Genomic DNA, 19603 nt, shown 5'->3' with positions numbered 1-19603 from the left:
ATTGAGATTGTTATCGTACACGTTTGCATCCGATGATACGCACGAAGACATGACTCGACGATTAGCCACCGGATTGGCGTTCTTGGTCCCATTCATGGACAACACGATTGACGAGCCCAATGGGGATATCGTAGTGTTCAGGGATGGCCCTTGGATCCGCGTGCTTGAAGTACGGGTTCCTGGCGTGCGGCGGAGGCAGATGAGCGCGCGAGTCTGGGATGGACATGGGATGGACATGGTCAGGAGCGGAGCGCAGGCCGCCCAAGGGTGGTGCGATGGCGTACCCGTGATAGACTTGATGTCGGAGAAAGAGGGTGTGTTGTACAATGCAAGGGCAAAGTAGACAAAGTACGTCAACAGGACGAGCACAACGGTGTATGCTGGCACGAAAATGGCCCACTCGCTGGCAAAAAGGTGAGGAGTTGTCAACGTGCATATATGCGCTCCATTCCGGATGTGGGGTACTCACCGACTAGGATACCATTCAACTCCAATCCCGACGATGACTTTGTCGGGAAGCAAGGCCCATAGCATATACACGACAAAGAAGACGGATGTCGATGCCCATGCTACAAAGCCGTAGAATTCGGGAGCGCGACTGTGTTCGCCGCGCCATGCGTCAGGTGGACAGTGCGCGAGAGGCGAGGTTGGCGATGTCGGGTCCTTGGGTGTGTCGCGCTGGTGCCCATGTTCATGTTCGTCGTGGGGTCCGGGAACGACGTCGCCTGACCAGGCCGACATCGACGTTGCACCGTCGGAGAGCCGAGCAACGTGGTCCGTGCGCGGGGCTGGGAGTTTCACAGGTACTCTGGCAAAACCCGCGCTAGTGCCGTCGCTAGAGCCCTAATGCGCGAAAATTGTGGGTATGAAACCGAGTATTGCACCGGAATTGTCGAAGAGGTTGAAGATGGCGGCACCGATGCATCTGTCTCGACAGAGATAGAGATTTTCGTGGACGAGGGTGGACAGTCGCAGATCGAAAATCGGCGAGCCAAGGCGCTGGCGCAATATCGGCGGTGCTTATAGGTTAAACCGGCAATCTCCGCACCGCTCCGCACAATGGACTCGGCCGTTGGGTCTGCTTATTCACTCACTTAATCTCGATACGGAATGCAGGAAAGCAAGAGATTGTTGAGAAAATCGATGGCGACAGTGCTACGCCAGCTCTCGGCTGATCCAAGCTACACCACGGCGCAATGTAGGGCAGCCTTCCTCATCACAATTGATATCCCCATCCTTGTCGTCTTGATACATTTTTCATTGTTGATTAAAAGTTCGCGGCTAATCCAGGTCGAACTTAAGCTAGGGCTGTTACCGAAAACGTTCTCTCCATACCAGCGATACAACGGTGCAAAACTGTGTGCTGCTACCTCAGCATGCCGTCGGGTGAAGTCCACACCACTGCATTGGCAGAAGGCGTCCTCCGGGCGGGTGAGTAAGGAGCGAATGAAGTCACCGTACCTCATGGTCTCATGCCATGGCCCCACAGGAAAGGCCCTGTTCGTGCCCAAGATAAGCACCAATGATGGCAGCATGAATTTCGTGCGACTTTATGACTCCGACGATTTAAAGGCGCTGCGTCTGGGTTTGTGGGACATTCCTGATCCGACCACCGAATGGCAAGGGCAGAGAAGAGAGCACAGTGCGTGGTTTTTGCGTTATGCTCGCTGCGCACCCACCCCTACTCCTGACCGCCTGCTGAATCTCTGTACCGCTAGCTCTCGACGTAGGGTGTCCGAATCTCGATGTCATCCTGGTGCCAGGTGAGCCGTTGCACATGCAATCGATGGGGATGAGATTCTAGCTGAGGTGTACAGGCGTCGCATTTGATCGCTCGTTCTCTCGCTTGGGACACGGGAAGGGCTACTACGATCGGTTCATCAGTGCCTACACCCAGACGGGTCGGCAACGCCCCCTCCTCAGTGCGTCAATTTCCGCCTTCTGCCACCATTCAAGTTCTGAAAGCTCAACTCTCTCTCTTTCCCAACCCCTCGATCACACAGTTGCGTTAGCGTTCCAGCAGCAGCTTCTTGAGAGTGGACATGTGCCCGTCGTAGAACATGACTGGAAGATGGATTTCATCGTCACACCAGAAGAGATCCTCGCCTCTGGTTCCAGCTAAACCCCCCTTTTACGCACTACCGTCGGATCCTCGCCTCTGTTTCCAGCTAAAGCCCCCCTTTTTTACGCACCACCGTCAGAGTGAGTGGCTTCGCAGCGGTAACCGCATGGGGCGTAGGGTATATTACTGCGAATGTGTCAATTGGTTGCAATAATGGGCGGGATGCCTAGACCCTCGCATGAATGAGAAAGACGGCGGCTCACAATCTCGTACGCGGCCTCGGGGCCTTTCTGATCCGGCTGAAGTGTTGGTGCAGATAGGACACGAGCAACTCTGAGAGACGATCAGCCACGCAGCGTTAGTATCTCAGTCCTTTGATGAAAAGGAGGGCTACACATGCCCGGTTCGAGGTGAATTCGGCACGAGCACTACACGGTGGGTACATCCTGCAGGGAGGTAGCCCCCATCTGCGAATGGGAGGTGAGATACTTGGTATTGAGGGTAAGATTACCGCGAGGCCTAGATCTTGAGTGGAGCGGTAACGTGCTGGTGACTTACCGAGCTGGGGAACCAAAACACTCTTGACGCCTGTCTCAAAGTTCGCCAGCCTTCCGTTCTGATCAAGCATCTTGGTAGACATCTGAGACGTCGTGATGACCTAGGTAATCTCAAGAGCTAGCAACGTTGGCCTGGACATCGTGGAGTAGGGGAGCAGCTTACAGCGAGACCGCGAGTGCAGGCGGGAAGAAGGGCGTGTTTGATGACTTTGAGAAGTGCCCCGCGTTTTGGGCCCCGTAATTGAGTGTGGTGCTGAAACGGAAAGTGGACGGAACTAATCATGAGAAGGGCAGTCTAGTGACGGCGTGTGTGAGCCGACAAAAATTAACGTCGCTATTTTGATAAGAGGCTCACGTTTGTGCCAACGTAAGACGGCAGATTACGCAAAAATACCATGAGCTCGGGAAGGCTCCCTATGTGCAGATACCGTATGAGGGCATTGTATCCAACTGGTCCCGGAGTACCCAAAAGAAAGAGGCCCGAACATGAGTCATGTTGTATGAACGGGCACCTTCCCTAGAGCACTAACTTTGAAACAGGTTCCGCAGTATGCCTGCGGTGATCATATTTTGCAAATCTTTTGTGGGTCAACGGGATCACCATTCGTAGAGAAATGAGCAAAGTATGGAATGCAAGCTGAGGAGAGCATTTACCAATTATGATAACCTCTTTGCCGAAGGTGAGGGCGCTCCGTACATACTCGAGCCCTACTGAGTCTTTCATCGTTCCAGGAGGCCCGGAGATTTCCACGATCTGCCCGGGAGAAAGACCCCCTGGAAGTAACCTGTCCATAAACGCGTACTTCGGACAGGGGAAGCGGTATTCGGCGCCCATCAACTGCGATGCAGGCTGGCTTGAGGGCACAATGTCACGCTTGGTGCGCTGCGTGGCTTCCAAGATGCCGTCGCATTCAGATACAGGTAGGCCGAGCTCTGCGCCAGAGAATAGATAGCCCGCGGAAATGACCAGAATTTCAGAGGTATGTTCCTTTCATCGAAAGAGTGGCTGGCTTGCCTCGTGCGAGATCTTCCGCGTGGACGTTCGCGAGGTCGTCCGTGGTTTCATACCCGGCTATCCGAAGGGCCCGGCGCGCACTTGCCGACAGCGCAGTGCAGAGAGTGATCGACTGCGGCATTCTGACTGAGAAGCTTTGTGGTATGTACGATTCCGCGCTTTGTGTTCGGGAGAGCAGCGTGTAGTGCACCCGCCAAGCAGCGAAATGTCAACGTCAACGAGAGAGTTCGAAGTCCCCTGGGTGGTCTGGAATGCATGATGTCAGGCTCAATCAGTTTTGCTTCTTCCGAGGACGTTAGGGGTCTTCACCTGCCTATTGACCAACGATGCCCGAGACAAAGAATAAAGCTAAAGGAGCGCAGCCGTTGGCATGTATTACGTCCGAGGCGAAAAGTAACCACACGTGACGTCAAACGCGCCGCCGGGTACATAAAGCGGAGCAGGAGAGGTGACGGTTATCACCGACCTCTCTTGTCTCCTCCCCGCCCACCTCCCCTTTCCTCAGCCCTGCTCGTTACCCAAGCGGATTCCGAGCACATCCCTCAGAGCCTCCATTACATCTATTTCGCTTTCAGCGCGTATCTTTCGTATCGTCGATTCGCTATGCAGCAAAACACGTTTGCCGTCAGAGTTGATAGAGTTGGTGAGGGACGGGGTGTTACTTCCATTCTCAAGAAGATGATAGGTGAGTCTCGCTTCAGTCTATGTCCTCCCGTCTCCTGAATATGGTCCACAAGACGTCCCTAATTCGGATAAGCCAAGTCGTATCTCCTTCGCTGTCTCCACCGAGACTAGCAACAAGCATGTACACAGGCAAGTGCAGTCATCTTAATCGTCGCGCGTTTTCTGACTTGACCCCAGCAAAGCACCTACTCCCGCGAGAGAACTACCCCAATCACCGTAAGTAAACCTCGCCTTCTATCTAAAGAGCCCTAACTTATCCTTTTGTGTAGCGCGAGATCAGTCGCCCGGCCAACGAAAGACAGCCGAGCCCAAGGCATGCCTGGATCAGATATGCGTCGTAACCTCTACGTGTTGGGTATCCCGTTCGACCTGAACAAGTGAGTTCCCCTTCCCCGACGATTGAACTACGTACTCAGGGTCTCCTGTAGGTCCGAGTTTTCGTCCTTGTTCGGTAGATACGGTACGGTCATGCATGCAGTCATCCTTGCAACAGTGGACAACGCATCTCGTCGACGGGGCTTTGTGGTTATGTCAACCCACGAAGAGGCTAGGCTGGCTATGACGTCTTTGTCAAGAATGCAGCTAAAGCAAGTGGTTCATTTCTTCGCTACCAAGACAATGACTTACTCAGCCCTTACTAACAGAGGCCATATCTTGGATGTTTCTTGGGCCGTCGTGCAGCGATCTCAGGGTATGTTTGTGACTCTTTCTAGCTTCGTCCTCGGGCTTACATCTTCCAGGGTTCTTGGATGGCGCTGATCGTGCCATGATGCTTTCTTCATCTTCTTCGTCTGGATTCCCCTCTGAGCCTGAAACGCTGGAGTGCTCTATTCAGCCTGCCGAACCCTTTTACGATCAGTCTCATTCTAGTCTCAAGATTTCTCCGCTGCCCACTGCGATGCTTTTGGTCACCAATCTGCCTTCTATCATGTTCTCCCAGACCTCCGATCTGCAACCTCTCCTGTACCCTTTCGGCCCGATTCGCGACGTACGGATGCTTGACGGCTCTACTATGGGTGCCCACCCTGGATGCACTGCTGCCTTTGTCGAATACGTCAGCGTAGCGAGCGCTCAGGAAGCGCGGCAGTGTCTTCAAGGCCAGGTCTACTCGAATATCCCCGTAAACGCACAGTTCGTACAGGGCTATGGCGCTAGGCCGCATCTCTTCCGGCATAACACCATGCCAAGCTACGCCGGTACTCCGGACGCTGGGCTGAATCCCTTTGCTGCTCCGTTTGTCTTTAACTCGTGGGAGGCGCCCTCCGTTCCTTCTTATGGCGTTCCTCCGTCGAACGATGCTCATCGTGCTCATGCTCATATGGGCGTGGTTCCTGGCAGTCTCTCGGACGACACCCTCAGAACTTCGGCTGCTTTCAACTCCTACCGCATGCATTGCAAGCCTAGTACCCAGTCATTTAGGTGAGTTGATGAATCTAGTCCTCGTAGAACAGATATCTAATCCGTCCCGCAGCAATGGTGGTCGACCTCTTGGTCCTCTGCGCACTCAGTCCTCGTATGTGACGAGCCGGTCCCCTTGGTACCAGCCAACTTTCTGTGCATGATCGGGGACCTTGACCCGATGTCACCCGGCGCACTTCTATGGCACCCTAACCTGTGTGCTACTCTATCTCCGGCCACCGAATTCCATGCTGTGCTACCTTTCACCCCGATACCCCTTCGCGCCCTGGAATAGTATACCATTCGGCTTCTCCGCACCGACGTCTACTCTTGTCCTTCGGCTTTCTCTGTAGAGTTACTCCCCTAAGTAACGGACGCTTTCTCCTTCACGCCTTCACCACACGCATCTTTGGTCTTTCTCTTGCATCGCTTCTGGTTTTCTTCGCTGCTATTACGGATGGGACTAATTTTATATCTCGTCTTCTTATGTTCAAAAGTAATATCGTTAGCCGACTACGCGCACTTAGGTCTTTATAATCGCCACTGAATCAATCATGCATTTGTACAATACACCTCATCAGCATCTAGTATATGTGTTATTGTGTTGTAGATAGGTACATACGAATATCACCTTTTCTGAGACAACGTCAATCTTTCTCATGAGGTTTCATGCAGTTTATCATAAGGTTCTTTCAAGGTGAACAACTTCTGATGTGGTGTTCGTCTTTGTCATTCGAATAGGCGCATAGTGCTCGAGCTCAATTATCTCCGCGATCGTGTGCATCTCCGTTGACGATCATGATGTATCACATCTCCGCGATGCTGATAGGCTTCGCTGTCAAAGTACCTCTCGACATCACCCGGAAATGAGCACCGAGCTACGGTCCCATCACGATGCCAATGCCATTCACGTATCACCGGTCAGATACGGCGACCATATTCTCGAAAGAGGGAGGGTCGATTTGTTTGGGAATGTCTGGTGACATATGTTGGTATGCGTAGCTGTGACGTGAATATATGGGTGCGCGGGACACCATCCCTTCTTTTGCTTCTCGCCTTCGTTGGACTGCGACGTCGAGTCATACAATGCTGGCGTCCGGGAATCGGACCGCTGTCGGGGTGTGCGGACGTAACGAGATCGTGCGGTTTGAGCGCGCATTGCATTCGCTGCGCGTCTCGGGATGCTAGCGGGCGGCGTACTCGGCCTGCATACTACTTGGCAGCACAGCTTGAAGAAATTCATCGGATTTTCAGAGCTTGCAATTGGGTATTTCAACTGGAGATGGCCTTTTTGTTGAAGTTGCTACGCTCATCCATGTGTAAACAGGTTAGATATGGGATGGTCAAAAATCTTGTAAGAGCGATGAGGGTAACTCCGAAAGTCAGGGAGCTTATCATTGGTGGGATATCCAGGTTACGTTGACACGATATAATTGTAGATATGCGCGGCTTCACCCTCGGTCTCGCATGAGCGTGCCATCAATGCATCAGGCGCCGCGAGCTGAATATCTCCCCGTGCGCTTGATATGTACTAGGGTGTTTCTACGAAGTCGGCTGATCCTTGTTGTCTGACGATCGAGGCTATGACGTGTATCAAATTAGTAGATGTATTGAGTGTGGATATTCGTGGATTGCCAGAGCCTACCCAACCTGAGAGACGTTCAAAGGCTGGTTCGGCCTCCACATTCAAGTTGACTCCGTGTCGTCCGCGTCTTCGACTGGCAGCAATTCGTCTAAGTCCCAATCGCTGGCAATTCGCCCAACGGACCCATCTCCACTCAGCGCTCTGACGTCGTCCTCCGTGATAACTGTGCACTGCTTGAGCTCGAGAACACGCAAAGGGCTCCCGCGATCCGATCGCGCCTTGAGACATGCGCGCAGCTGCGCGAAAGGCGGTGTATCTCCGACTCCGCTGAAGCTAGCCTCGTGGAGGCGTAGTTCTTGGAGGGCGTGGAGTAGACACTGCTGAGCGATAGTAGGATGGGGAGTGAGCGTGAGGATAAAGGGCGAAACTACAGCGGGTGAAAGCTTGGTGACATGGAGAACGCGTACTGCGGGTATGATGAACCAGAGCTCCTGCCATTCTAGAGCGCCAATCAGGCTGAGCTCGGTAAGATGCAGGGATGTGATTGTATAGGCACGCAGGGCACGGAGGAGGGAGGGGATGGAGGGGACAGGATTGAACCGCGTGTCGTTGAGCTCTATGTGTACTAGGGGATCATGAGGCCCGGTTGAGTCGCGCTGTGGGGAGATTGTGGGATGGACGTAACCCATGATGCTGATTCGATCTTCAGAGCATGTCACTGAGGCACTGCGCAGACTCGGAGGGGCGTCGAAGTTGTCTGGGGCATCGACGATGGCTATGGGGTCTTGAAGGAGGGTCGACACCTTCCAATGAGCCCGCAAAACATCAGCGAGGCGGGAAGGAACGTTATCTTCGGACCTTATGTAGTAAAACTTCAGCTCGAGGACTGCATACACAGGGATGATGATGCGCTGCATAATTTCAAGCGGTTGTAAGCCAGAGCCACAAAGAGAGATTCGGGATATCTCGGGGATGGAAGCAATGATATCCGGATATTGAAGGGGATTAACCTCTGCGTCACCATCAAGGCACCACAGCACAAGAGTCTGCAGTTGCGATGTCTGCTGCAGAAGCGCGAGAACGTCAGCGGTCGTGGGACTGAGGCCATCTTTGCAGATATCGCAAATTGCCAGGGTCGTTAGACTATGGAGGGGAAATGCACGCCAGGTCTCATGATCGAGTGCGCAATTGTCGAGAAACAGCGTACGGAGGCGAGGAGCGCTTCTCAAAAGCGTCAATGGAAGACATGGTGACCGGGTATGCCCGAAGCAGTCGGTGCTCAGAGAAAGCACCTCAAGGAACGGCGCCGACTCGGGCCATACGTTAAAGAGATCTTGCATGTTGGCCTTTGGGCTCTTGCATATCTCAATCATGAGCTCTCGACAGCGAGATACACCGCCTTGAGGTCCTAAAAAGTCAGCGAGCCACATGCTAGTGTCGGTTCCGGTGAGTATGTGCCGTATGATGAGCGGAGCGTCACCGCAGACGGAGAACATCTCGTGTCTCTTGATATCCGACATGTGTTCGTGATCGAAGGAAGGGCAGGCCCAGAGTGTTTTGGTACCGATTAGAACATCACGCCAGCGACGACATACAAGCATCGCGCTGCATGTTAGCCAGTCCCAGCAGCGGCTGGTGCAGGAGTGGTTGTGCGTGTGCCAGCTCGGCCTGGCGTGGAGCGGCCATGCGTCTGCATCTGCGTGCAGATGAAGACATGTCCTACAACATAAGAGGAAGATATCTGAAAGAATCTCGTCAGGGAGGAGCAGGATCGGTGGGATCGGTGCCAGATCTTGCGATGTGGTAGCACAGGACATGAAACAGTCCGAACGGTCAAGTTTGATCTCCGACAACACCTACGTATCTTGAGTTCGCGTCAGTTGGAGGCTCGAAATGTACTGAAACAAGGGCATCGTACAATGTAAACGGCGAGTTATACTCCGAGCAGGGATCTCAAGCGCGTGCGTACGTGAGTCAGGTAAGCTCCGGGCCCGTGGCCCAAGGAAGCCGCCGAACTCCGGCATCGGGAGACTCCGATAACTTTGTCCCACGCCACCAGCGCGATATCAGGTGCAATTAGTGCATATTTTGTGAGCGACAACTTGGCGACAACCCAAGCGACAACCTCAAGAGTGTCAACGCTGTATTGGCCCTGCAATGCATCGCGTTCTCAGCATGGTAGAAGTACTATCAGAAATATTCTCGTGGTTACAAACCGGGGAAGACACAATTGAAGGGGTCGACTACCGATCTCTAGCTGCTCTGGCACGGACCTGTCGGTCGTTCAAGGAACCCGCTCTCGATGCGCTGTGGGCGTATATATACCAACTACCTCGTCTTATCCGCTCGCTTCCAGAGAGCGTGCTCGAGCGGAATAGCAAGAAAGAAGTTGTACGTGCGTCAAACTCTCTCTTGCTCGGACCGAAAGCTCTAATGCTTTCATGCTGACCTATTGCTTGAAGGTTGGCGTTAGGCCTCTGGCACCGAACGAGTGGTCAAGGCTCTATAGTTACTCTTCCCGCGTGAAAGACGTTGCTATCTCAGAGGTCCATCCTACAAGGAACTTTATACTCCACTTACTGGCATCGCCTCCCCCTGACATGGGCTTTATGTTTCCGAAGCTCCGCCGCCTTCTTGTCGTAGACGAGAAGGGAAGTCTTCGCTTTCCAGAGTATCGCTTCTTGTTAGGCCCACACATCATCGATCTCGAATACACGCTTGGCTGGAATCCATCTGTAAACGACGACGTGACGAAGGCTATCATCGCGTCTCTCCCGGAGGTGTGTCCCAATATCAGGCATCTGCAGGTCATATGGAAGATTTATCATGCTGCCGACTGGGCGGTTGATGTGATCTCTGAAACAGCGCCTCAGCTAAAATCTCTCGAGGAACTTATCTGTCCGATGCTCAATACATACGGTATGACGCAAGTCAGTCAGCTGGCCTCGTTGCAATATCTTGTCCTCGAAGAATCGGTGACTGACCTCGCTCAAGGCGCAAACGACGTCTACGAGTTTGCAAACCTTGAGTTCTTAGGGGTCACCCTTTGGGACCTGGCTAAAATGACGTCCTTCTTTCAACTACTAGAACGCCTCCCGGGTTCATTCGCCGCCCACGTCCACACTTCGCCATCCCTTCCGGCCCTTGAATCTTTCTTCTGCGATATTCCACGCAACAATCTCAATGTACACAATGTCGAAGTCGTATACGAAAGAGCTTCCATGGACTCCTTTTGGCCTATGGGGCGCATTCACCGTCACCATGGCCCTTCTATCACTATCCATACATTTACCCCTCTGCGACAATTCAGCTCGCTCAGGTCGCTTGACATCGAGGTTACGATCCCTATCTCTCTTAGCGATGCAGATATCGAAGACTTGTCGCTCGCGTGGCCGAACCTGGTGGATATCAGACTCAACGAGAAGAATCTCTGGGGCGAAGGCATTTTATCCGTTACGGGACTCGAGATCCTCATTCGTAACTGCGACCTCGCATACATTGGGCTCTCGCTGGATGCGTCGAAGTTGTACGGTTTGCCACGGGAATATCCGGCCGACGGATACGCTAACGACATCGTGCCCACGTTGCCGGTGTCCGACTCGCGCATCGGGGACCCGGTGACTCTATCGCTACTTCTGGCATGCTTGTTCACGGCGAAGTCGTTTGCTCCTCGTGTGGAGAAGTTTCCGGTCCACCCCTTGGAAGTCATACGCCATGAGACGTCGGTCGCAGCGTGTATTCGAGAGATAAGGGAGATGGAGAGAGATGACAAGGCGTTTTGGCGGAAGTGGCCTCCTGGTGAAGAGGTGATGGAGACGCTGAGGGAGATCTGTGAGAGGGAGATACGACGGTGAACTGGTCTCAGTCACTTTCTGCAAAGCTTCTTACATATTAGTTCAGTAGACATGATACGATAATTTCAGAGTGTGTAATGTCCCACAACTTGTTCTGCCTACCGTAGCCGTCATTGTTTGTATTGCCTTGAGAACAGCATAGTATACGGTTAAGAGCTGTGTGTATGGTGACATTGCTACAGAAGCTCATCCACAGATGTTGACGTTGATTCGATAGAATTTTACAGCGCATACTCGCAAGAGATCACAACAGAAGATGGCAAATTAGTAAACCGTAAAAGGTGACACAATTACCGGCTTGTCATGGTTGCAATAGTGCTTTCCCACGCCTCTTTGCACGAGTCAACACATCTGGCGTTGTTCCAAATTTGTGCGGGACATCGATGGACCCATAATCAACTTCGCCAACTGGCGCTCGTACGCCTTGTTGATAACCCTCATAACCCTCTCATAATGCATCGCGCTCTCGCTGTGTCTGACGTTCTGCTCGAGATCTTCAGCTGCGAGGTCGACAAGCGTACCCTAGTAGTGTTGGCTCGGACCTGCCGGGCATTCAAGGATCCCACGCTGGATCTCATCTGGGAGATCTGTCGTAATATTTCAGCCCTGACCCATGCCTTACCGAAACGCGCGTTGGTGCGTGATAACAATGGCAATATTGTACGTGTTCATCTATCGCTCTCGTTCGTAACGCGAGACTTACTCAAACCACTGGGTCATCCCAGGTTGATATCAAAACCCTGACGTCAAACGAATGGGAGATTTTTCACAGTTACTCAAGTCGCATTCTCCAACTTGGTGTCCAAGAGGGTGGAGCGACAACGAGTTCTATCCTCAAGCTCCTACTTGCTCGACCCACGCGCTTAGGACCCCACGCTTTCCCAAGGATCACACATCTTCTCATCAGCGAACCTAAAGACAGACGCCTCTCCCTCGATTATTGCGTCTTACTAGGACCACGTTTACTAGATCTCCGCTTGAAACTCTCACATGAACCCTCCGACAGCGACTTGAAAACTCCATCTCTCATCACTTCTCTCCCGAAGACCTGTCGAGATCTCGGATACTTAGACGTCTCGTGGGAGCTAGGTGTCCAGGATCCTGTTCCCGCCCAACTTGTAAAGGCACTTTCGGAGGCGATCCCTCACCTAAGAAGCCTTCAGCTCCTTCGCTGTCCGGCTCTGAACACAGAAGCTATGATTTCCCTCAGCAAGCTGCCGTTTCTCAAAGTCCTTGATCTACATTCCTCACCCGTCTTTTTCGATTCCATTGCCGAGGGCATGCATATGATGAGCAGAAATCCCCCCTACATCTTTCGCCACTTGCAGGGCATTTCTATGACACTGGAGCACATTGTTTGCGGGATCGTCTTCTTGCATCAGCTTCAGAATTACCCTTCCTTGTCAATCACCGTCCAAGCTTCTATATCGCCCGAACTCAAGCACATGGAGTGGTTCCTCCGTCTTGTCGGCGAGAACAGTCCCCCTGACATGGAGCAGATTGCCGTTGAGCACCACTGCACCAAGTCATCTGCTGTCGTCAAGCACGTGCGCGAAATAGAGGAACTCGGACCTCCAATCACCATTAGTACAATCGCCCCTCTCCTGCGGTTCGAGAAATTGAGCACTCTCCAGATCAATGTCGGGAGTCCGTGCGCGCTCACAGATGCAGACGTCGACAAGATGTCTCTCGCGTGGCCGAACCTCGAGCATCTTTCACTGAACCAGAACACCGGCTGGGGGGACCCTGCTGTGACAGTTGAGGGCCTGTATGCGCTCGTGCGCAACTGCCGCCGTCTGGAACATATTGGTATGTCGCTCGACGCATCGCAGCTTGTCGTCCTGCCCTCCTCCACGCCGGCAGACGGTGTAAGGAATGGCCGCGTGAAGCTGCTAAACTTGGCAGATTGCGTCATTGGGGACCCGGCCGTGCTCGTGGTGGTACTTTCGCAGCTTTTCTCGTCATCGTTCATACTGCATTTTGATTGTCATGCGTCGTCATCAACTGCGGAGAGGTTGCCACTTTCGGCTCCCTGGGCTACGATGAGTTGTTTGAAGGAGCTTCGGGCGATGGAGGAGGGAGGGGCATTTGGGGAGACGTGGCCGCCTTCGGATGATGTCATGGAGAGAGTTCGGAAGACGTACGATGATGTTGTGGAAATGACTAGGACCACAGGTCCGATGGGGCTTTTGACGAGTCTTTTTGGGAATTTGGCCTCGTATGTATAACTGGCTGTGTGGCGTACTCGATATGTTAGCGGTAGTTTGACATTTTCGTCCGCCGCGTATGGGTTGCAAGCCCATGATCTCTCGCCGCAAAAGTTTAATGAGCCCACAGCTTGACAGGAGCGCATGCTGAGCAATTAATAGCATCAATGTATTCGATTTTATGCTATCCAACGAGAAATGCTTGTGTTAGAGTTCACATAGTACCCGCAACATGCCGGAGCGCACACGCCACCTGTCAAACACGCAAAGCGATATACGCATACGGTTTGCTTTCAACCATCACCTTCTCGTTCATGATGCACGCTGCACTCAACTTGCCTGAAATACTCTACCACATCTTTCATTTTTACCTCTTACAGCTTGATGGGCAAACTCTGGCGCTCCTCGCTCGAACATGCAGGGCATTCAACAATCCTGCTCTCGATGTTCTCTGGGAGCTATGTTTCGATCTTTCTTGCCTGTTATCTTCTCTGCCGGAGCATGCATTGGTGCGCACTGAAGGGAAGAGAAATGTTAAGTATGTCATTTCATCTTCTAGTAGATGTTTTATGGTGCAAACCCATTGAACCACGCAGGTCGACATCAAACCCTTGACTCCGACTGAGTGGGCCAGATTCCATAACTCCTCTTCTCGCCTACGCCGTATCATCATCCCGGATTTTGATTCAACCGTGCATGCCATCCTTAAGCTACTTGCTTCGCGCCCCACTCATTTAGGGAGTGCCTTCCCGCGACTTGTTCACCTTGTCCTCCGCGAGACCAAGGGACGTCCTCTTGTCCCATATCATCGCCTCTTGCTCGGGCCCCGTATGGAGGGACTCGATCTGATCCTCTCACCTAGCTTCTCCCAGGAAGCTACAGCAGCGCGATCGTTCATCGCTTCCCTCCCAGATGCGTGTCCCGATCTCACAAAGGTAGAGATCAAGTGGAGACCTGGCGGCCATAAGTCTCCTTCTTGGGCAGTCAAAGTTATCTCAGACACCATACCTCGCTTGCGGAGCCTCACGAATCTGTTTTGTCCGATGCTAGACAAAACTGCGATGGCAAACCTCAGCCGTCTGCGATCTCTGGACACGCTCACTCTCGATTCGTCGCCTGTCAAAGTCGCTTCCCCCAGCGACTCACTACATACCATTAGTAGCCCAGCGATCTATGACTTTCGCACCCTGTGTATTTTGAATATCATCGTCGAGGACGTCCTCGACGCAATCGCCTTATCCCATCGACTTCGAAACTTCCCGAGCTCGTTCTCTGTTGAAACATGTGCTTCCCCCTCCCTCGAGGCCATTACAAAGTTTTTCCGCCTCGTAGGCACGTCTCGTGGCGGCGACATGGTCAGTGTTATGTTCCGCATGCATTGCGCACGCTCGAGCGCTTCCCTGTACATCCGCAACATGACGGACTTGGGACCTCCCGTGACACTCGACACAATCCGCCCTCTCTTGCGGCATGCCTCCCTCCGCACGCTCAAGGTCGAGGTGAAGAGCCCATTCGTGCTCACAGATGGCGATATCGAGGAGCTGTCCCGCGCTTGGCCCAACCTCGATGAGATCGCGCTGAATGAAGTCGCCGGCTGGGGCAAACCGAGCGTCACCATCGATGGTCTGTACTCGCTTGTCCGCAACTGTTTGCAGCTGCGGTCCATTGCGCTGCCAATCGATGCATCACAGCTCATCGACATTCCCTCCGCCGCACCTGCTGGTGGAGTCAGGAGCAAAAAAGTGGAGGCACTGTCTCTCTCCGACTCGCGCGTGGGGGATCCCGTTGTTTTGATTCTGATCCTCGCGCAGCTGTTCTCCTTCCCCAAGCTCAGGGCTCTGTTCAACCCCTGCGCGTCTCTGCCCTCGGGTGACCCACTTCCGGAATCTTTCCCGATGGCGCTCATGGCATGTGTGTTCCCGCTCCGTGTTGTGGAGAGGGAAGCCAACGAATTCGGTGCGACGTGGCCGCCCGATGTCGGAATAGTGGAGAAGGTGAGGCTAACCTATGAAAGGGTCATAGCAATGCCTCTACCAAGAGGATTATCAATGGACGACTTCAGTCGGTTTTTGACTGCTTTTGATGCTACTCATAGCTACGAAGACGCAACTTAAGCTAGATTATTACAGCTTATTGAGTGTTGTACTATTTTCGATGGACTGCGAGGATCGCTTCGTTTGCCGTTCTCAAGCGTCCTATATAGTGTCATCTGTCAACAAGTCGTTTAACAATGCTGCTGATAATTTGCTCAATCCGAGGTATGCGTACAAAGAGTTGGGATGCGACCATCATGAAGACGCGGCGTACAATGCTCTACATATTTTCTGATACTATACGCAGCCTCCCTCGTCTAACCTGCATCTTCATGTCAACCACCGGCCACAGTTTCCCCCCGCCAGGCCATGCCCCTTAAGCAGACGTCTCCCAAGTCACTTCATCAACAGAGTCGTCTTGGATTATCTCCTCGGCATATCGGCCCACCGATTTCCCGCATTTGTCGAATCGTAGAAGACGTAGTCGAAAGCCGCTGTACGCTCGCGATCGCAGGCAGTCACGTAGCGTCACACGCAAATGTGGGCGAGATAAACCACCGTACGAGGTGCCGCGTATATGCCATTCCTTGAGCAAAGGAAGTCGGCACGATGGCGTCATCGTTGGATCGGAAGTGAGGGAACGAATGAGGTCGTCCGATTCATAGGGGAGTTTGATACCAAGGTGCTGTACGTTGGGTACGGCCGACCAAAGCCTTGTTCCGAAATCCTCTGTCGCAAAGAAAGGCGCAGGCGGCCATTCGGCCATGTGGAGTGTAGTCAGTGTCTTGGCATCTAATGTGCGAAGAACGTCCGGAATGAGGTTTAAGGGTATTAATGGGGCTTCTTCAAGTGTTACAGAGATGAGAGGATCCGGATCGTCCCTTGCATCTAAATGCATATCAGATGTTGCGAAGCCTCTAACGGTCAGAGTATCGATGGTCCAGTCCACCGAGGCACTTAGTAGCTCAGAATCTACGCAACGTGCCTCCGCAGTCTCGATTCCTGTGTTGGTTGTCTGAAGTAGCTTTGTCCCATCGTAATGTCTCCGAAGTAAGGATTGTAGTTGCGAGATGCTATCGCTGGATTGTGGACAGGGAGCATACAGTTCGAGAGTGGCGCTGGAAGGAAAGGAGAGATGCCACAACATGTTCACGACTTGGGTTAGATCACCGGAGATGGACGCTTTAGACAAGGCAGGTAGGGTTACAATAGAGCTTGAAGGAAGAGTCAGGGGCGCGCCTGTGCTGTGCCTTCGGTCAAAGCTCCACAGAACCAGTGTTCGAAGGCGCGGTGTCTGCCTCAACAGCGTTGCAACCTCAGAGATTGTACAGCGCAGTCCACCCTCTTCGTAGAGCACCAGCACCGCAAGGTTGCGAAAAGGTAGGTGGTGAAAGGTCTGTATACTGTAGTTTGCAAGAGCTAACGTTCTCAGCTCGGTTGCACCTTGCAGAAGCGCTTCCGGAAGGCGTGTAGCATTGGGGTGCCTGGAACCATAGGCGGCGCGCAAGCTCAATACCTCCAACTGAGGTGCAGAAGTAGATAAGCATGCAGCGAGATTGCGTAATTCCAGTTCTTTATCGAGGGAGATGTTAAGAATCAGCTCTCTACAGCGAGAAAGCCCTTGTTGAGGACCCAAGAACTCGTTGAACCAGGGCTGTTCTTTGCGTAGGTCGTTGCGAACAAGGAGTGGAACCTCGTTCGAATGCGATATCATCATCAGGGCAAGATGCTCCTGATCGAACACCGGAGACCTCCATATTACACGTGTCTGGATCAGAATGCGGTACCAGCGCCGACAAACGAGCATGAGGCTAACCCACTTCTGCAGACGGGGCGTAATGAAGTCGGGCGATTCAGATATGTCGTTTATGCGCCAGCTCGGTTTGCGATGCGTGAGTAAAGGCCACACGTCTGGACCAGTATAGAGCGGGATGACGGGTCCAATGCACTGAACGAAAATGTCTGAAAAAAGCTCGTTGGGTAGACTTAGGATGGGTGGGCTTCCGTTCTGCAAGTTTGGGTCTGTCTCTCCCGGGGAGGACATAGTATAGGGTTTGCTGAGCTGCCTGAAGCTCACGTCAGGATCGGAGGTGTATAAGGTGGAATGAAAGGTTTCTGAATACCTCGGAGACGACCCTTCCTTGAAAGAAACAGTACGAGATGAGGCTGTCTCAGCTGGTAGTCGATTACACTTGCCCCGTCCATATTTCAACTCCGCTGACTCCGCGAGCTTTTCTGATTAGGATACTCCGCACGAAACACCTCTCAGTTGTCGCTCCGTATGCTGCTGTGCTGACTCGTCGATGATGGTTTCAGGCATTTACATATCCCATCCGCTACACTACACAATTACTGCTCGAAGTCCGAGCTCCACATACCATGCTCTTATAAGTGTTAAATGTTCGCTTCCCACCGCCAAATTTGGCCTTCGACGAAGCTACGAAGCTCTACGCGGACACGGGCTCCTTCTTATATGGCCAAATCCAAACAACCTCATCCACTGAGCGATCTCGCCCCATCTCCTCAACGTTTTGCTCCGTGTTCATGTGGAAGTTAGACGTCCCTTCCTCGACCTTCAGCAGACGCAAGCGCGTGCCAGCGGCGTCTCGTTGCCTGAGGCACTCGCGTAGCTGCGTATACCGGGAGACTTCGTTCTCGGACGGGCGAAAGTCGCGAGTGTGGTGGATTTGCAGCTCTTCAAGGTTGGGGAGCAGCAAATGGCTTTCAAGCTCAAGTTCCGATGAAGCCGGGGAAGCGTCAAGCGGCACGGTGGGGGTGATGGAGAGAATGAGAGGCCGCATGGTGAGGTACACGCCTCCTGCCGCGAAGAACGCGTAAAGTGGGCACCGTGGGTCATAGTTCCTTCCACTGATCGGAATGAAGGTTGAGATCGTAGATGCTGAGGAAGGTGATGGCCTCCAGCGGGATAGCGCGGAGAACATCGAGTACGAGGGCTGTGGACAGATAACCGCGACGCAGGATCTCCATGCTAAGCATAGGGTCATCGGAGGTATATCCGGCAGTATGGTTATCATCGCATTCAGGACTCTCGGAGTCATAACACGGAAGCGGAAGAGATGGCGCGAGGGAAGCTACCACGTTAACGGAGAGCAGTGTGCATGCCACGGAGAGGCTGCGGAAGTTTGGGAGTGTTACACATGCGCTTAAGTCTCTAGTGATTGATAGCGGGTCCCTCAATGACATCGCTGCATTGTAGTGCTCCAGAAATAAGGGTGTAAGGCGGAAGAAATGTTGTTCATCCCTTAAGAGCTAGCGTTTTTAGTTTCAATGCTGTCTCCGTCCAATGCATCGGTATCGCGAATCCTTGGTTGGGAGTGTCGAGCTGTATGGAGAGAATTTCGAGGGAAGAGGCTGGCTTGATTGTCATCTGACTCATCAAGGGATCAGGTCGTGCATACCCACCCAGTTGTAGGCGCAGTTCGCGGCACCGTGAAAACCAACTATAATCTTCCAAGACTTTCCATCGACCAAAGTCAATAGACTTAAGCCGCAGTGCGAGAAGCGAACTTTTGGAGAGATCGAGCATCTTGCGCGTGTAATTTTGGTCGACAGAGAAGTTGGGAGATACCCACAGAGCTGGATTGGGTAGGGCTACGTCACGCCAGCGGCGGCAGACATGCAGTACTCTGGTCCATTGGCGACACTCTGGCAAACATGCGTGGGGCGGCTTTGATCTATGGGTTCCAGAGAGGAATGGGTAGACATCGATGTTGCTGTCAGTTGTAAGGAATTCCTCAGCGCAAAATGCGAATATGGACGCAAGGAGTTCGTTGGCTAGAGAATGGATATGGATTCTGGGAGGTGGACTTGCTTGTGGACTTGAGCGTTTGGAGGCCATTTCAGCATCGATATCAGAACCGATCCTGTGTAATCCTTACCAAGTGAGTATGATTAATGTAGCTAGATATCGTTGTATACTTACCAGCAAGCTGTAAAATGAGCTTGTCTGTGATTGACTTCAAGGGAGACCTTGAAGAAGCGTTGCGGACACCTGGCGGAAACGTGGGCGAGGCGTGGGAAGCGTATTGTAGCGGAATCCGGAAGAGGGCCCGACGCGGTGCTCCGGGGCAACGTCGTGTTACCGATTTCTCTCTCTCCAATCTCTTTTTGACGCTATACGCACTCTATTCTCGCCACGACGGTAAGCCGCGTTTGAACTGCGCCAGAACAACAAGTGGTCATTAGGT

General features: G+C 52.8%; 10 protein-coding genes across 10 annotated transcripts; 4 read left to right on the top strand and 6 right to left on the bottom strand.

Annotated features, from left to right (window-relative positions):
• Positions 1-61: 61 nt before the first annotated feature.
• CONPUDRAFT_60638 (PIG-P-domain-containing protein) lies at positions 62-741 on the bottom strand (the record flags this gene model as incomplete). Its single annotated transcript, XM_007772924.1, has 3 exons — positions 62-213; positions 285-403; positions 470-741. 3 exons carry the CDS (start codon positions 739-741, stop codon positions 62-64), a joined length of 543 nt encoding a protein of 180 aa, XP_007771114.1.
• Positions 742-1301: 560 nt separating this feature from the next.
• Positions 1302-2122, top strand: CONPUDRAFT_61165 (nagb/rpia/CoA transferase-like protein; the record flags this gene model as incomplete). The annotated part of the gene is made up of 5 exons (XM_007772955.1): positions 1302-1431; positions 1490-1642; positions 1731-1763; positions 1818-1922; positions 2004-2122. Coding segments are annotated over 5 exons (540 nt in total), but the record flags the coding sequence as incomplete, so codon positions are not given.
• A 137-nt stretch (positions 2123-2259) lies between these two features.
• On the bottom strand, positions 2260-3755 carry CONPUDRAFT_156594 (uncharacterized protein; the record flags this gene model as incomplete). Its single annotated transcript, XM_007773435.1, has 8 exons — positions 2260-2395; positions 2457-2529; positions 2621-2720; positions 2783-2914; positions 2975-3069; positions 3150-3197; positions 3274-3607; positions 3660-3755. 8 exons carry the CDS (start codon positions 3753-3755, stop codon positions 2260-2262), a joined length of 1014 nt encoding a protein of 337 aa, XP_007771625.1.
• Positions 3756-4633: 878 nt separating this feature from the next.
• On the top strand, positions 4634-5999 carry CONPUDRAFT_167595 (uncharacterized protein; the record flags this gene model as incomplete). Its single annotated transcript, XM_007773434.1, has 4 exons — positions 4634-4695; positions 4747-5009; positions 5059-5737; positions 5790-5999. The coding sequence occupies 4 exons, from the start codon at positions 4634-4636 to the stop codon at positions 5878-5880; spliced, it is 1095 nt and encodes a 364-aa protein (XP_007771624.1). The 3' UTR covers positions 5881-5999.
• Positions 6000-6673: 674 nt separating this feature from the next.
• Positions 6674-9260, bottom strand: CONPUDRAFT_167594 (uncharacterized protein). Its single transcript, XM_007773433.1, has 2 exons — positions 9220-9260; positions 6674-9165 (listed from the first exon to the last, which is right to left on the bottom strand). Exon 2 carries the CDS (start codon positions 9116-9118, stop codon positions 7403-7405), a length of 1716 nt encoding a protein of 571 aa, XP_007771623.1. The 5' UTR covers positions 9119-9165; positions 9220-9260; the 3' UTR covers positions 6674-7402.
• A 216-nt stretch (positions 9261-9476) lies between these two features.
• CONPUDRAFT_167593 (uncharacterized protein) lies at positions 9477-11155 on the top strand (the record flags this gene model as incomplete). The annotated part of the gene is made up of 2 exons (XM_007773432.1): positions 9477-9692; positions 9764-11155. 2 exons carry the CDS (start codon positions 9477-9479, stop codon positions 11153-11155), a joined length of 1608 nt encoding a protein of 535 aa, XP_007771622.1.
• Positions 11156-11623: 468 nt separating this feature from the next.
• On the top strand, positions 11624-15476 carry CONPUDRAFT_167592 (uncharacterized protein; the record flags this gene model as incomplete). Its single annotated transcript, XM_007773431.1, has 3 exons — positions 11624-11815; positions 11881-13373; positions 14225-15476. Exons 2-3 carry the CDS (start codon positions 12352-12354, stop codon positions 15474-15476), a joined length of 2274 nt encoding a protein of 757 aa, XP_007771621.1. The 5' UTR covers positions 11624-11815; positions 11881-12351.
• Positions 15477-15595: 119 nt separating this feature from the next.
• CONPUDRAFT_145776 (uncharacterized protein) lies at positions 15596-17439 on the bottom strand (the record flags this gene model as incomplete). Its single annotated transcript, XM_007773430.1, has 1 exon — positions 15596-17439. The coding sequence occupies one exon, from the start codon at positions 17437-17439 to the stop codon at positions 15772-15774; it is 1668 nt and encodes a 555-aa protein (XP_007771620.1). The 3' UTR covers positions 15596-15771.
• Positions 17440-17694: 255 nt separating this feature from the next.
• Positions 17695-18379, bottom strand: CONPUDRAFT_167590 (uncharacterized protein). The gene has a single exon (XM_007773429.1). It carries the CDS (start codon positions 18335-18337, stop codon positions 17843-17845), a length of 495 nt encoding a protein of 164 aa, XP_007771619.1. The 5' UTR covers positions 18338-18379; the 3' UTR covers positions 17695-17842.
• A 260-nt stretch (positions 18380-18639) lies between these two features.
• Positions 18640-19274, bottom strand: CONPUDRAFT_138806 (uncharacterized protein). The gene has a single exon (XM_007773428.1). The coding sequence runs from the start codon at positions 19252-19254 to the stop codon at positions 18652-18654; it is 603 nt and encodes a 200-aa protein (XP_007771618.1). The 5' UTR covers positions 19255-19274; the 3' UTR covers positions 18640-18651.
• Between the last annotated feature and the right edge of the window lie 329 nt (positions 19275-19603).

The sequence above is a fragment of the Coniophora puteana genome (genome assembly GCF_000271625.1).
Source record: "Coniophora puteana RWD-64-598 SS2 unplaced genomic scaffold CONPUscaffold_10, whole genome shotgun sequence".
In the NCBI taxonomy this organism is placed as follows: domain Eukaryota; kingdom Fungi; phylum Basidiomycota; class Agaricomycetes; order Boletales; family Coniophoraceae; genus Coniophora; species Coniophora puteana.
This window is presented reverse-complemented; position numbering and strand designations above follow the sequence as displayed.